This window comes from Drosophila kikkawai, chromosome 3L, assembly GCF_030179895.1.
Source record: "Drosophila kikkawai strain 14028-0561.14 chromosome 3L, DkikHiC1v2, whole genome shotgun sequence".
In the NCBI taxonomy this organism is placed as follows: Eukaryota; Metazoa; Arthropoda; class Insecta; order Diptera; family Drosophilidae; genus Drosophila; species Drosophila kikkawai.
Window position 1 is genome coordinate 14,039,247 of NC_091730.1, and position 16,763 is coordinate 14,056,009.

The 16,763-nt window shown below is 43.4% G+C and overlaps 1 protein-coding gene and 1 long non-coding RNA gene across 3 annotated transcripts; one reads left to right on the top strand and one right to left on the bottom strand.

The window, feature by feature from the left end:
* The first annotated feature begins 4,545 nt into the window (after nucleotides 1-4,545).
* Nucleotides 4,546-9,215, top strand: sens (senseless). 2 transcript variants are annotated; one of them, XM_017167362.2, is made up of 4 exons: nucleotides 4,546-4,890; nucleotides 5,351-6,456; nucleotides 8,343-8,493; nucleotides 8,710-9,215. In XM_017167362.2, exons 1-4 carry the CDS (start codon nucleotides 4,740-4,742, stop codon nucleotides 8,952-8,954), a joined length of 1,653 nt encoding a protein of 550 aa, XP_017022851.1. In that variant the 5' UTR covers nucleotides 4,546-4,739; the 3' UTR covers nucleotides 8,955-9,215. The 2 variants fall into 2 exon arrangements, with proteins under 2 accessions (XP_017022851.1, XP_070142055.1); XM_070285954.1 differs by lacking the exon at nucleotides 4,546-4,890 and adding an exon at nucleotides 5,081-5,279.
* On the bottom strand, nucleotides 8,844-9,448 carry LOC138928617 (uncharacterized). The gene is made up of 3 exons (XR_011445022.1): nucleotides 9,183-9,448; nucleotides 9,033-9,109; nucleotides 8,844-8,976 (listed from the first exon to the last, which is right to left on the bottom strand). It is a non-coding gene; the product is annotated as an uncharacterized lncRNA (long non-coding RNA).
* Nucleotides 9,449-16,763: the final 7,315 nt, after the last annotated feature.

Consider the following 16,763-nt stretch of genomic DNA (forward strand, 5'->3'; position numbering starts at 1 on the left):
CCGTGGCAGTGGCCCAAGTGGCCAACTGTTGCCCCGGACTGGGCCTGGTCCGCTGTTGTTGTCTTAAATTAATACCAAATTGTCAACGCTGGCGAAAAGCCGCACAGCGCTCCAACGCCGCATGATAAGAGGCCCAGTAAATGGGCAACAAACCGAGAGCCAAGAGCAAGACCTGGCCAAGAGCTGGAGTTGGCAACTGGGAACTGGCATCTGCGCATGCGTCTGCACCCGGGGGCTTTGCTGCTGTGCGCGGCTTTCGCTCGTTTTGGCCGATGGTCGGTCGGTCGGTCGGTCGGCTGGCTGGCCTAAGGTCTTCGATGGTCGTCAATTGATAGCCAGATTTGTGCAATTATCATTTTAATAATTGCCAACAATCTGCACGATATGAACCGACGACAGCGACGACTCCTACTCCTACTCCGAGTCCGAATCCTCCTGGTGCTTGTGCTCATAACCAGTAGCCGGGCAGTGGCCAATGTCGCCTCGCCATGGGCACCGTTCCGGCCTCCATTTGTTGCCAAGACAATTATAATCCGCATGGCCAGGCTACATAATAATAAATTTATTACAGATTTCCGTCTGATTTGTTGTAAGGAATTTTCCAGCAGCAACAGCAGAAGCAGCCCCCTGACCAGCACCCACTGTGAGACAAATAGAGAATACTTAAATGGTCTCTCGGTGCCTTAAACGATGTCGGCAGATAGTACGATAAATCAGCAAGGATCGGTGGCGAGGCTGGGCCGTGGGAGGAGAGCGGAGTCTGGAGCCTGGAATCTCAGCAGCGGGGTAACCAAAGTTGTTTTGGTAAATCAATTGGTAACAAATATTCAAGGAACTTGTATCTTTTGAGCTTGAGTCAAGTTATTTCTGTAAGTTTATTTAGAAAATAGCTGAACAAATAATAAGCTTAATATATATACAAAATCAGGTGCATTGTAAGAAAATATGAATATTTGTTTATTAATTCAATTATTCTTTATAATTATTGTCTAGAATAAATCTAGGATATCGCCAAAAGAACAGCAACTCGTCAAATATTTAAGGTTTTAATAACCTAATTTTGAAGAGAAATACCTATTATTTTTTCCTATTATTTTTCTAAGGAAATAATATATACATTTTTGAGTTTTTTATTTAAATATTTTAACACTTTCCTTTAGTAAATAAATTCTTCCTTTCCTTCATAATATGTAGAATAGTTTTCTTATTTAAAAACAGAAGTTTTAAAGTATCTAAAATTTCTAAATTACAGAAATTCTCAATCGGATTGAATCAAAAGATGATCTCCAACCATTCACCAAAGCCCCTGGACCATTCATCACTTGAGTCTCCATTCAGCCAATCCAACTTCTAACGGTCCACGCAGCCCACACAACCTCCTCCCAAGCTAGCAGCAAACTCACCTCACCTGAGGTAAACCTCACCTCGCAGGTAAACCCGTTCCGTGTGTGCGCACACACTCGTCTGTGTGTGTGTTACCCGCCCTCTCAGCCGCTTTGGCCAATCAGCGATTGGCGGGCCGAGAGCCACGAGCCACGAGCCAAGAGGCCAAGTGCAGCGGCATTTCCGAATGCGATTTGGCCAGGCGGGAACACAAACACAACACAGGGGATCTTGGAATCGGAGGGTGTCGTAAATAAAATGTCGCCGATTCGAAAAAAAAGAAGAGGGAAATTATTTACGACTGCTGCACTGTTTTTTTACCGTGCTGCATTGCACTCAGAAAAATAAATATAGAAAAATCTAGGGATAAGAATTATCCTAATATCATTAGTTTCCTGGAAAGTGGTCTTAAGTTTACGCAAGAAGTATGACTTTAAAATAAATGTATGTATTTTTAAAGGAATCTTTCTTTTTAATCAATTATAAAAATAGGAACATTATATATAGAAATTATATTAAAGGTAATCTAAAGGGATAAATAATATATTTATATATTGTAACTATTTCTGGAACCTGAATCCCTTAAGACTCTATAAATAATTGGGATTCATATTCATAAAACTCGAAAATATTAAAAAAAAAACTTTTAAATTAGTCATGATTTCCCTTAATCAAAATCAAAAACAAACGCAAATACTCTTTTTCTGAGTGAATTCCGCCTCGACTGCGCATATCGGACGATGATAGATGTGAGCGGCATAAGGTGAATCCGTTACACAGCCATAGGGGTTGCGGGAGTGAGTCGGAGGGGCAGAGGCACGCGCCCTTAGCCACGGAGGAGGAGAGAAACGCTGCCAAGCGCAACGATGCCACCGACTTGAGCCGGCCCTCATCGCAGTCGAAATTCCCCCATTTTGGCCCGCTTTTCAGGCCTCGTAGCTACGTAGCACGCTTCGCTAGATAGGCAGCGGCAGCCCGTGGCGGACTCGTGTCCATTGGAATGTCGGTGTCGCCTCAACGTGGCACATGTCCTTTCAAGGAAATTGCGCCAAAAGAAAAAAAAAAAAACAGAGGAAAGGGGATTGAGAAAAATTGCCGACGCCACCGAAGGAAAAGGATCGTTAAATGTGGAAGTGCGCGCCCGCCGCCGTGTCTTCTTCTTGACTCGTTTTCTAGGCAGGTGTGCCCCGAGCCAAGGATACTCTTAGATAAACTGGTATCGTGGCGGCCAGGACGAGGTGGCCAAGCGTGGCGAAGGAGGATCCCGACCGAAGAAGGATAAGCTCGGGCTGGGAAAAGGTGCAGCTAGCCAGGGAGGGAGAAAGTGGCAGGTGCTGGTCTCTTGAGAGTATTTTAATGTAAAGGATTCAACGAGAATGTAAAGTCTACATTGCTTATAGTGTTTTTAATTGCATTTGTGAAAGGAAATATAAATGATTGAGTCCTTAACTATGGGAAAAAATCATTAAAAAATATATTTCAAAATAATATAGTTGTTTAATAGGAAGAAATTTCGCGAATTAACATAGTCTAATATTTCGAAATACGATAATATAATTTACATTCAGCCCATTGTTAAATTGGTTAACAAGTGGAATAAAACTCGAACTCTTTTAGATGAAAACTTATATTTTTATATATATTGCTTGCTCTAAGGAATCAAAATATATGTGCCTTTTGGCAATCATAAGTTATTGGCCATCAACACCCTTTAAAAGATCTAAAATATGCACATTCCAGGTACTTAAAATGAATATATATCGTTATACTTTTAGTTTGGAAATCAAATTCTATAAAAAATCAATAGCCAAGCCAAAAATGTAAATATTTTGAAATCGTATTGCTTTCTGCGCTAATTTTGATTAGGGTAATAGACAGATGCTGAATTTAACGTTTCAAATGTTTGTTATTTTTTGACAAATTTTATGGAATTAGCTTCTTAGAACTTTGAAAAATAAACTAAATTTTTACAATAATTTGCTATTAACGCATTAGTATTTTAATAACGTATTGGAATGTATATGACATTTGGCAATCATTTTTTTTTTTGATCATCTCGATAATCATGCCTTAAAACAATACTCATAAATAACATTTAGGTGGAAATTAAAGGTTTACAAATTTATGCCTTCTCCTTAAAATTTGAAGTATTTTCTAAAAAATGCAATACGCATTTAAAAGGTATAAAAAGTAAACTAACTTACCGATAAATCGCAACTGCAACCTTAGATCTAATAACAAATTCTTGTTACATTGACTTTATGGCCTTTTCGAATTTTTAGAGTTTACACCTATTTCTAATAATGAAAAAAAACTTAAATAAATTTAAAACAAAAAACACAAAAAGTGTCTATTTAGAATCTTGGCCAAATCTAAAAGCAATCGTGGCATAATCTAAAACAATTCCCAAAATACGCACTCATTTCGAGTGGCCGCGACAGCTGTTAGATGCGCAGATCCATCCACATAAATATTTGTAAGTCACCCCTCCCGGTTGCCGCCTCCATCCACCAGCCTCGATCCTTTATCCGTACCTCTACCTCGCAGTATTCCCAAGCCAACAACAGTTGGTGGCAGCAGCAACAACGGCAACAGCCAACAGCAATTGTAACAGTTACACGGCAGCGGGAAAAGGACAACAACGAACGCCCGCCAAAGTCGAACTGCATACCAATTAGTAGGGAAACGCGTGCTGCCAAACAACAGAGCCAGAAGCCAGGAGCGGGAGAGCTCACGATCGGTATCAGAACGATGCAGTGGAGGAGGGTTGGAGGGCACGAAGGAGCACAGCGCTACTCCTAACTGTGCGTCTTGACCCTTACAACATGCAGGACAACAGCAGCGGCAGAGGCAGCAACGGCGAGAGCAACATCAGCAGCAACTGCAACAGCCGCCAACTGCCGCCAAAGGTGAAAAACCAGAGTTGGCAACACACACACACACACAGCCAAGGGCCAGAGCCACCACCAAAAGAGCCAACACCAACACAGCGAGGGCTCGTTTTGATTCGGCTTGCTGCCACACAGTCACACTGAGGCACACTCAGCCACACACACAACAGAGCTCGATTTGTACCTTTTTTTCGGGCCAAGTCGCTTCACCGTTGGCTCAATTTAGAACCGAGCAATCGGCCAAAGATTCAGTCAGGTGCGAAGCACCGAGCGATACGGACGTGTTCGCCTCCAGTGAGCCAAGAATCCCGCACAGCCGAATTTAAAAGTCAACCAAGATCTCTGCGATCGAAAGTGAGATTTGTGTGCAAAGTGAAAACTGAGGATCGATATATCCCTCAGCCCGGAAAGTAGAAGAAAGAGTTAAAGGCAAACTATAAGCCAAGTGAATACCGAGAGATCAATATGAATCACCTATCGCCGCCCCCATCGCCGCACTCGCAGCAGCCGAGTCCAGCCTACAATGGAGCCGCCCTCGACAAGCAGTGGATGCAGCGGGCATCCGCCTTCAATACCGTGATCGCCTCCGCCGCCGCCCAGAAATTGAACGGAAGAGGTGAGTTTTAGAGCTGGAGATTGATCTAAGAGAAGGATGAGGTTTAGTAAGGAATTGATTAGAGAATGATTAGATAGATATTTATATAGATAGATTGATAGAATCGTTGTTTCACGGATTTCTAAGTCAGAAAAAATATTTAGAAATTAAAGAAAGAAACAAAATAATAGAAATTCCTTATGAATAATAAGGAATTTTGTTCAATTAAAGCTTATGATGGTCTTAAGGACCTTCTCTATAAAAAACCTTGTCTATGTCTTATTAAAAGCTTAGATAGATAAAGCGAAGTTGTTAGAAATTAAACCATATTTAAACATACAAAAAAGTCATATAAATATTTTATTTAAAATATTAGAAACAAATCCTAGACCCCTAGATAGTTCTTAAAAGTAAGAACACCCTTCAATTCCTTTGTTAAAAATCCAACTAAAAGCCCTACCATAAATATATCCCCTCCCAGATCTTCCCTTTCTGTACAACCCGCTGCTCTACTCCAGTGCCCTGCTCTGGCCCCAGTTCCTGCTGTCCTCGGCCACGGCTCTTGGCACTCCACTCACACCCATGACCCCCAAGTCACCAGCCTCCGTGGTGCTGGGACAGCGGGATCGTGACTACGCCCTGACCCCCGAAAAAGAGCACGAGCTCCATATCAGCCAGCAGCACAGCAGCGAATTGGCCAGGCAGGAGGAGCAGGACGAGGATATGCCTCTGAACTTGAGCACCAAGCAGCGCATCAAGTCGGATCTAAGCGACCAGGAGCAGTACCACAACCGCAGCAGCAGCAACAGCAGCAGCCACAACAGCAGCCGTAGCAGCTCCAGCAGCGGCGAGGTGGAGCCCCTGCATCCGATGCAAGCTCTCAACGTGACCCCACCGCCACTGAGGGCCGTTAATCTAAAGAGCTCCGGTTCCGGAACCCCACAGCAGCAGCGCCAGCGATCGCAGGGCAACATCATCTGGTCGCCGGCCTCGATGTGCGAAAGATCAGCACGCCGGGAGCAGTATGCCCTGAAAATGGAGGACGAGGAAGAGGAGGAGGAGCACCAGGTGGATCCCATAGTGAGGAAGTTCAAGTACGAGCGCCGAACAGCCTCCATATCCTCGCTGCAGTCACCGATCTCCTCGCTGTCCGCTCCGTCAACGAATCCCGTCCGTGACCTGGAGTTCGATGTGGCCCAGCAGCAGTTGTATGCCCACCGCAGTGCCTTCATGGCGGGACTGACGGGCAACAACCTGGAGCTGCTCACCCAGCACCTCAAGTCTCAGCAGCAACAACAGCAGCAACAGCAGCCCCATCGCATCAAGGACATCAAGGATGAGCAGCAGGAGAATCGCTCGGCAGCCGCTCTTATGGGCTTGGTGGCCGCCGCCGAGTTCGGCTACATGCGTAATCAACACCAACAGCCGACGCAGCAGCAGCAGCAGCAGTTGCATCATCATCAGCAGCAGCAGCATCACCAGCAGCAACATCCTGACTCGACGGCCACAGATGTTGCGCGTCGCTCGTCCAGCTCCTCTTCGTACCAAGGCGAAGGCGAGGAGAAGCGCAGCGGCAGGAACTTCCAGGTAAGCAGTCCCGAACAGGATATTGATGCAGGGGTAAAAAAAAAAAACAGGGAAAATCGAGGGCAAATCGCTTGAAAAATCTCTGAACTCTCGCAGGACCTAATCTAATGGGTTTATCACGTGTACGGGGCCTCGCTGTTAGATATTTCCATTGCATAAGCATTGCGTGTCCACGGCAATTCCCCTGTGTTAATTGTTTCATATTTTGTCCTCGAAGCGTTTTAATTGTCCTTGCTGCCCTCTGCCCACTTTCAATTTGGAAAAGTGGCACAGCAAATACTGTCATAAAATTGGTAATACAACCCGAGCAGATAGAGCCTTATGGAAATTCAATTAAGTCCCATCGAAATCACGCAATTAGTTAATCAAATAATTTTGATTAGCGCGAGTGGAGGGGGTCGGGAAGATTTATGTACGAATTACAATCATAATTGTCATTTCGATATTAAATTGTTGTCCCATCGAGCAGGCACACGACCCCGAGGAACCCGAGAAGGCTTCGCCTGGGGTCGGGGTCGGACCTTATGCCTACCCCCGATGTCATATTGAGTTTATATCCATCAACACCCGCCGCGAGTCCTCGTATTCCTTCGTTTTTTTTTCACACATTCGCCGAGGGTCAGTGAAATGCGATAGGTTTCCAGGCTGCAGGACCTGGCCGCCATATGGCCAACGGGAGAAGACAGTTGCCGGAGTCATTGGCGCAGGCGCGGGCACTCTTTCTTGGAGTTTTTTTTTTCTGTAATGCGTGCTTTACATCTGTTCCATGTAGGAGGCCCACCCGGCTGACTCAGACTTTGGGGTTTCTCCTTCGCTTGTTTTTTCCTCTCTTTTTTTTTGCGCTTTTTCGAGTTTTGCCAACTTCCGTTCCGTTGTCGAAGCTAAGCAAATTGACATTACGGCTCAGGCCGCGAGCGCAGCTTAACAATAGAGCAACTAATTGGGTCTCCGAGTCTAGCCAGTGGAGACATGGATATGGTCCACTCCGAATGCAATGCGCAAATAGAAACTCCCAAAAACAACGAGGGGAAAAATATAAATTAAAATCAATAAGGGAGAAAGATACAGATACACTTGTGTCAATTTGTAAATTACGCTGGGTTTTCGAGGGAAACAACAAAAACTGTCTCACTTTTACCCATTTTTCGTTTTCGTGCTGGGTAGCTGGGTATATTTTTAATAAATGTCGCCCACGTAGGCCGGAGCTGGCTGACTTGTCCCAGCGATTTGAGTGGCTTTGTGAGCTGGCCGAGTGTCAATGTTTGGTTACTTGGCTGCCTGCTGCTTGCATGTTGCTGCAACACGCAAACTGTTTAAACATTTAATCTGACAACCGACAGCCGAAGATGTTACAGCCAGCCCCGTGGATCTCCATCTCGGTATCCACATCGCCCAATCCGCGATCGATTCGATGGGGTCCCAGCTGTGTTTGGCCCACAAATACACGACGAGTATACATATATACTCCTGGCTGGAAAGTGTTTCACTTGAGATTTAGCATTGGGCCGAGGAGACAGCCCCCTATTTGCTTAGCTGTTTCTCCGCGAAAAAAATAAGCGAATATAGTGGGGCTTACCTTTGGCTTTGGGTTTTCCCTCGGCCGAGGGGTTGTTGTCGTCACCTGTCTGACAAATATTTGAACACTCACAAATCTAGTTTAAATCATGTTGCCACTGAGAATTTGGCTCAGGCACACACACAGCGAGTGTGTCTATATATATAGTATGGCTATTGCTGAAGCCATTCTTTTCAGATTTTGCTCGGCTTTTTTGGGGCTACGCACAGGCTGTTCAAATATGGGGCATTTCGGGCATTACCGTGAATCGCCGGCATAGAATTTGTATTTTAATTCAATTCTTCTTTCTTTCTATTCTTTTTTTTTACAGTGCAAACAGTGTGGCAAGAGCTTCAAGCGTTCATCCACCCTGTCCACGCATCTGCTCATCCACAGCGACACCCGCCCGTATCCCTGCCAGTACTGCGGCAAGCGGTTCCACCAGAAGTCGGACATGAAGAAGCACACCTACATACACACAGGTGAGTGGGGTTTTCCGGGGAAATCAGAGCTGTCCTGGGAGTATATGTAGACAGTGTAAATATGTCCAAGACTGAAGCGTGAACCAACCCTCGCCTATATATAGCGTTGAGTCAGATTTCTATCTCCTTTCAATTTGTCTAATTGCTGTAAAGCTCAATTAATAAACCACGAGTAGCAAAGAGTAATGTGTTTATTGATTTTCCCTTCGATTCCAGGCGAGAAGCCGCACAAGTGCACCGTCTGCCTGAAGGCCTTCAGCCAGAGCTCCAACCTGATCACGCACATGAGGAAGCACACCGGCTACAAGCCCTTCGGCTGCGGGCTCTGCGATCAGTCCTTCCAGCGGAAGGTGGACCTGCGACGCCATCGGGAGAGCCGGCACGAGGAGGCGCCGCTGGAGGACATCAAGCCGCAGGACCTCATGCCCCTCAAGATGGAGGTGAGCAGCAGCAGCTGCTGACCCAGGCAGCGGCCGCCCAGATCTGGATGATTTGGATCCCAGTATTAGCTAAGGACACCGAGAGAGAGACACACATACACACACAGTTGGCCCCACGTCTAAGTCGCTGCTAAGAAGCCAAAGTTTGTTTTGTTTAGGCCTCCGCAAAGATTTACCTAGAATTAAGCTCTATTGTTACACATTCCCACTAGGATTCCGCTCAACTGTAGCCCGTAAGCCTGTACATACCTATGGTTAGTTATGGAAACAAGACTCTTCGTATTAGCTCGTAAATAGCTCGATAAGTAATCTTATTTATTGCATTAACCTGTATCGATTTGGTTTAAACTTAACCCAAAATTGGCAGCTAAACGTACCAAAGAATACCACCAACGATTGAAATACCACTTGGCGACCACTTGTCCAAATTCAGTATCCTCCCCCAATTATTTATACACCATTTATATGCGAATGTTTTTAGTTTACTCTTAATTTCTAGCTTACCCAATGATTTTTTATTGCATTTATGTTTAGTTAGATATCGTATGATTTTTTGGAAAATAAAGTTGAAAGCTAAAAGAGAACGAACTAATGGATGTTTTTGGGAAGTGTGGATTTGAAGGGGGATATCATTGACTGAAAATGGAAATGAGATTATCTGATAAATAGGAAATATTGGGGTTTAAAATAAAATAGAATATAATTGAATAATATATTTTAGAAGTTAGTTTAAAAGTTTTTAATATTTTTGTTCTCCTTAATAATATAAGAAACGGTTTACAAACTTGGAATATTTTACTTGATGGAAAATCACAGACTTTTGTTCAGCTTGACAATTCCCCTAAGAAAATTGTATATTTTTCCTAAAAGAGAAATCTTTGGCTTCGCTAATACCTCTTCTATGTGGGGTAAATATTTCATTCCACCGAGCATCCCCCTTAACTCCCTGAGATCAGACATTCTCAGGGAATCAAGGACACAGCCTCCTCCTTGAAAGACCCAAATTTTGCTACAAATTGTCCAAAGCGCTCCAAATATTTTCTTTTTTTTTTTTAGGGGACTTTGACCGAAAACCTGATTTTATAGACAAATGCCAGCACGTACTCGATTGATCGGGGGAATAAGTTGCTCCTGTTTTCGGGTGACGCGGTGATCTTTGATCTGTGGCCAAAGTGGCATCTCGGGAATGCTCTTTGTAAGCCGCCGCGTTACAGCAGGTAACCCACCAGCACATCCCCTTCTGATTCCCCTTTCCCCTTGGGGAAAACGCCAATAAGTGTTCGAAGTTCGAACTAATTGCTGGCGAAATAAAGTGAGAAAAGGGGGAATGGTCATCGACGACTGCTGCTGATCGCAATTTTCGGTAATCGAAATGTCCGAATGCATTTTGCGGCACTTTAAAACGCCCGAAATGAAGTTTGGCAGTTTACAAATCACCGACTTCCCTCATTATCGCCATTCATCGACTGAGCCGCAATCAGAAATCAACGAAATCAACGAAATCAGCGATCCCCAGCCGCAGGATTTCACTTCGGGACCACTTTCTGTGGCCAAAAACCCGATCTTCGGCCTGTGTTCTTGGCTCTTTGGCACGCCACAAATTGATCGAAATTGACAAAATATTGAACGAACAAAAAAAAAAAACAACAACAGCAGGGAGGAAAGGGAGAGGCACAAGTATGCAGTTCAATTGTTGCCCAGGAAAAATGCAGTTCAAGGACTTGTGGCCAAGTGCCGACAAAGTGAGGCTCAAAACTCAAAGAATGTAGAGTCTGATCAGCCGATGCCATAGATGCAGCTTTTGCATAAGGCTGACAGGTGGGCAATAAGCCTTTCCAAGGTCAAAGTATAGAAGGGGTAAGATATCTGAGCTCCTAGTGGATTCTAAACCAAATTTTGGCCACTAATAAGATATTATTATCCTTAAAACGGGTTCCTTTAAGTACTTTAAAGGACTTTGTTAATAAATTGCATTAGAATTAATTTCAGGGATTGAAATGTATCTACATATCTATATTCTATTCTATATATCCTATTTTTTCAGACCCGATTAGATATAGCAGATACTTCTGCGCAGCCATATGCTGGAGTTTCTCCGCTGCGGTGACTCTCGGTTTATTAACCCCTTTTTCCGCATAACACCTGAGCCCACATAATTTGTCATGCCGTTTGGAATTTATTCAACAGTTAGCTCTCCAGTCGCAGGCCAAGCCCCCATGGAAACAAAAAACTGAAAAGAAAATAAAATAAAAAGTATGGCTATCAAGAGACTCTGAAAGCTGCAACCCCAAAACGCAAACAATGGAAAACCCGTGCGGGGGAAAATATGTGAGAAGGAAATTGATCTTAGAAGTGGTCTTAAGAGCTGCTCCCACTCCTTAGCACCCGGCATGTTGCGGGTTCGGGGTCCTGTCTCCTCCTCTCGGTTCGAATCGAATCGGATCGGATGGGTTCTGTTCCGTTTTCCGGCTACCCTTAGCTCTTGGTGCCCAGGCAGGTGACTTTTGACTTTGGCTATTAATAAAAATAATAGTTGCGGCTAAAAAAAAAAAAAATACAAGACACAGAAAAAGGTGAAGAGCCCGGCCAAGAGCAAGGGCAAAAAAGATGTCTTAGGTCAGTTGAGCTGCAGGTGAAGCCGGCTCTCGGCTCGGCTCGGCGCACAATTAAAATGCGGAGGGGATGCAACCGAAAAGGCACCTGTAACGCACAGATAGAGGGAGATGGCTGGCGATCGGGGATGGGCTCAAGAAGGAGCAGCGGCTCAACATTACATCGGCTCATTTATGTTTATGTCCTTTCGTTGTAAGCAGCAGAAGGAGCAGCAGCCTGGCGCTGATTCCGGATTCCCTCCAGCCGCATTGAGCACCTGCTGTTGCCGCTTCTTCTGGCGGTGGAATTGGAATTGGAATCCTGGAACCTGTCGCACAATTATTGAGCCAGGACGAGACGCGTGCTCAAAGCCGGTTTGCTGCAAAAGCCATATGCCAGGAGGCAAATTACAACGGCGACCTGCAACCAGTTGACATGGGCCACACGACACCGGCAAAACACATCATCAACAGCAGCAGCAGCCGCACACAGAAAGAAATTGAAGATTGTAAAGAATATATTTAGATATATCTTAGCATTAATCATGTTATTCACAAGTAAACATATTATTGAGCTTGCTTTTTTCAGATCTTATTAGAGATTGTAAAGGAATTCGTTCTTAAATTGAGATAGAATCAATATTTTTGCACATAGGCAGAATTCAGAGTATTTCTCTCAGTGAGACAGAAGCCAAAAGATGCAACAGTCGTAAAAATCTCTCCCCCAGACAGACAGCACAGACAGACCGACCGCAGAAACATTCGAGATCTGCATCTAATCTGGGCCCCAGGGGATGCGCTGCCTGCGAGTGCCTTGCGGGCCACAAGCTGTCGCTGGGCCAGGCTCTGGCGAAGGTGCAACCAACGCTGCCGCTGCACCTGTCACGCTCGATCGATATTACAAGATCGTTCGACTCGTTGGCCGGGCCAAAAGTGACCCAATTTCAATGGAGCGTCGTCGTAAAGAGTGAGTGATACGTTATGATTGCCTCGCCTTTGTTTGATTGAGCATTGTCACCTGGCTGGAATGGGAATTGAATGTTTAGAGGGAAGTATATATGATTTTAATGGACACTCAAGGGCAGGTGAACGAGCTGCATATGGTGTAATAAAAATATGAGATGTCCTTTCGATTGTAAAGTCATTTTTTAAGTCCTTACAGTAGTCATATTTTGATTAGAAACGGGTGTCTTTAACTGTCTCTTTGCTTCATTATTTCTGTAATATAATCTAATATATGTTCCAATTTCTTTTAAAAGAATCCTTCTTAAGTCCTTCTGTGACTCTGAATATTAATAGTTACATCTGTTAGGTATTTCCGTGGAACAACTTTAGTTTCTTATTTCCCTTTCCTGGTTGAGATTGCAGTAACGTTGACTTCCTTCTACCTTACCAAGGAGCCTCGCCTCGAGACGGAGGCCAAGCTGGCCAAATCGGAAGCCAACAGAGTGCCGTGTCAACGACTAGTCTGCAAGTTTGCCGATTAGTCTCCTCCAACCCTCCAAGTAAATCTTAAGCTGTTTCGATTTGAGTTCAGAGGACAAATCCAAGTCAAATATGCTTGCAAATCAACCCTCGGCTGGGAAATCTATTTCCACAGCTTACGGCTTAATTGGCAGCCAGAAGGCCGGACGAGCGATGACCAACCAATCCGGGGGCTTAGAAAAGGGTTGCTCAACGAGTCGCCACACAGAGACAAAGTCAGAGAGACAAGTCAAACCAAAACAAAACAAAGCCGAGACCGGGCAATTAAAACGACAAAATCTAAACACGAAATTTGTACGGATTTTGTGAGAAAAGGTGCAAAAAACAAAAAGGCAAAGGAAGACCCTCGAGTGCCGGAGACACCGATCTCAAGGTGTTTTCAGTTTGGGCCCAAAAACACACAGATTATAGACAGATTTCAAGGCGGCAGCAGACGGAGGAGGAGGATCGCTCGTACACACAATGGACAACAATTTGCGGCCGACGATGCAACATTTTTAGGGATCAGGGAGCATCATCAGCAGGTTAAGGACGCGAGCGAGGCAAGTCATTATGAGAATTTAAGCGCACCTTTCGTTTTGTTATGGGACCAGGATTCGAATTCGAGTTCAGACTCCGATTCGGGGCGACAGGTGCTCGCCAGATAAGAGCACAGTGCGCATAGCGGTAGATGATTCGGATCGGATCGGAGTGGATCGTTATCCTGCTGCCGCTCTGGTCCTGCTGGTCCTGCTGCTCCTTCTGCTGCTGCTGCTGTGCCAGATTCTGACGGCCAGCAGGGGCTGGCCAAATTAATTCCTTGCCATATTTTATAATTCAACAGATGACACGAGCCAACCGAGGGCTCTGAGAAGCTTTGGCACGAGGGTCCGCTGCTTGATTGGTCTCTCGGTTCCCCATTCGGTGCCTTTGGGGTGTTCTTTGGTCCCGATCTCGATTCCGATCCCGATCCCGGTTCTCTGTCCTAGTGGCAGCTCGATCCAGCGGCTCGTTTGTGGCACAGGCCACATATGCCACGCACCCAGGACCTTTGCCAAGCGGCTTTTTGGTGGCTCTACTTAAGGGTTATATGCATTTTATGGCCAAGTTTGTAAAAGGCAAGACCTCGTTTTATATATAGGGATGCCACAAATATTAAAATCAGTTTAAGTATCAAGTGCTTTTTGTATTTTTTTAAACTTGGACTTACTGGGAGCATATATTACTTTGATATTTCAGGGGAAGTTAAAGTGTTTTCCCAATTCTCATGTGCCAAAACCAAATGCTTTTCATACCACTTTTTTTAAACTAAGAAAAGCTCAAACAGAACCGTTTTCCGAATTGAAATTAATGTATTTTTGGCTTAGTTATGATAGATTTCAAATTCGGCCCCTGCCTGAAGGGTATACAATCTTCGGCTTCCGGAACTAAGCTTCCTTTCTTGTTCTGCTGTTATTTAACCAAGGATTTTCGATCAGCTTGAGGTTCTGCTGACTTGGCCCCTCGGGCATATTAGCTTAGTTTATTTGAAAGTGCAACAGTTTTTTGATAAAAAGCAGTTTGTTGAACTCGGCCAGCCGAGAGAGGATTCCGATGGAGTCGAAGGGTTCTTCCCCTCGGGGCATAAACGACAACGACCTTTTGTCTATGCGATCTGCAGAAGTCAAACTTTGCGCAGGGGTTGCAACTTTCAAGTCGTCCTAACTGCATTTTGGCAAAGAACAGTTACGAGTTACGGGCTGCCACCGGGGATCTACAGGTGGAAATCGTGTGCTTGTCACACTAATTTCCCAGGGTTCGGGTTCGGCTTTGTTTGAGGGCCCCGCTGGCTGCACTTTCACAGTTGCCGCTGCGGCCTGCTTAATTTGATGTCAGCTTGGCCAGGTTTTTTGGGCCAGCTTCTGGGGTCGTTTGCCCGAATGAAATGTTGGCAAACAAACGCATAATTAGCCGATAGAGATAGCAGAGGAGGCATTGAACTTGGCCACGAGGATCATTAGAGGGAGACACTTGCCGTTGTAGTTGGCCCCGGCAGCAGGTTGAAGTTGAATGAACCTGGGAGTGTCCAGAGTTCGACGATCAGGTGAAAGGATAATGGACAGCAGGTAGGAACAGGGACACTTGCGAAATGAATATACCAGAAATGGATGCCAGTATCTGTTATTCTTTAGGAAAATATTAAAACAAAACCTTTCAATTCAAAGTTATCAAAGGAATCCAATTGCTAGATCTTCTTTTTTTTTTAGTTGCAAAATATTATCTTTTATCTTTAGATTGTTTTTCTTTATTAAATATCTTATCCATAGATGTCTTTCAGCTTAGCTATAAAGTGATAAATCAAGGGACATATATATGTATATTATTCGATATTTATTTCACACTTATTTTATACTTTAATATTTATTTTAAGAAACGTCTAAAAAGCTATTTAACTTTTGAAATAACTATTAGACCCCTCGCTCTTCATTTTACATAGAAAATACGTCTAATGCGATCAAAGCATACCGTTCTACTGCTAAAAAGTATGCTAGAAAAGAAAATGATAAATGAAATAACTGATTGAAACAAGCAGTGTTTCCAGGTAAGGTGTTTTCCCCCCTAGATTTAGGGGTTTTTGATGTCCTAGGGGAATTTTAGGGTTTTTTTTAAACTTGTATTAATACTATGGTTGAAAATGCATTGTACAATTCATGATTTGTCCAACAACTGAAACAACTTTGAACCAACTGAACAAATGTATAATTATTTTGTGGACGAAAAAGTTTAGAAAACAGAGTTTTTAGAAGATTTTATCGATGCATATGTATAAAAAAAATATTAATATATTTAAATTTTAGTGGGATAACTGGATTTTTTGGGGGGAAATGTCAACTTTTTGAGATTTTTTTAGGGGGAGAGCCAAATTTGCATCTGACAACACCGAAAACAAGGTTATTGAAAACCACCGACCAGGAGACCGTCAAAAAGGCATCTGGTTATCGAAGACGGCCGGAGAAAAACAAAATGCATATCAAAATAAAATATTTTAAATATTAAAGCGAAACAAAAATTAAATCAAAATAAAATAATAAAAAGAATATCTAACCAAATAATGTTCTTCATCCCTAAATTCACGGGCGGACGACGACTGCAGAGGGTCATTATCCGGGAGCTGCCCACCCGACGTATGTATATAAAATAAATATGTAAATATCATAACGGATTCTTCCATATCGAAAGATATAATTGACCTAACGGAAACAGAAGAGAAATAAATAAATAAAGATTAAAGCCAAATAAAAAATAAAATCAAACTTAAAAATCCCAAACTAAATAATTTTCTCCATTCTTAATTTCAGACTAGTCCAAAACCAGAAGACATTATAGACTTGACTGAGGAACATCTCAAAGAAGGGGGGGAAATTAATGAATAAATAAAGATTAAAGCCAAAGAAAATATAAAATCAGAATTAAGATAACCTATAAAAATTAAACATAGAAGACTTTTGAGCTCTTCACCGCTCAGTAGTCGGAAAACGAATGATTTTATTCAGAGGTCGGAAGGTATTTATAGGGAAATGAAAAGGCAAGGCCCACTTGAAGTTTTCTTTAAAAAAAACGTACGTCTTTTTATGCATTTAGACAGTTAAAAACAAACGTATTTGTTGAAACTTTTAAACGATGAATTTATTGGAATTTCGATTTCCTTTTTGTTTTGCATTAGTTTCTACTCCGTTTTAATAAAGAATAGTGTTTATGCATTCAAATCTAGCAAAACGTTTAAATAACATTTCCG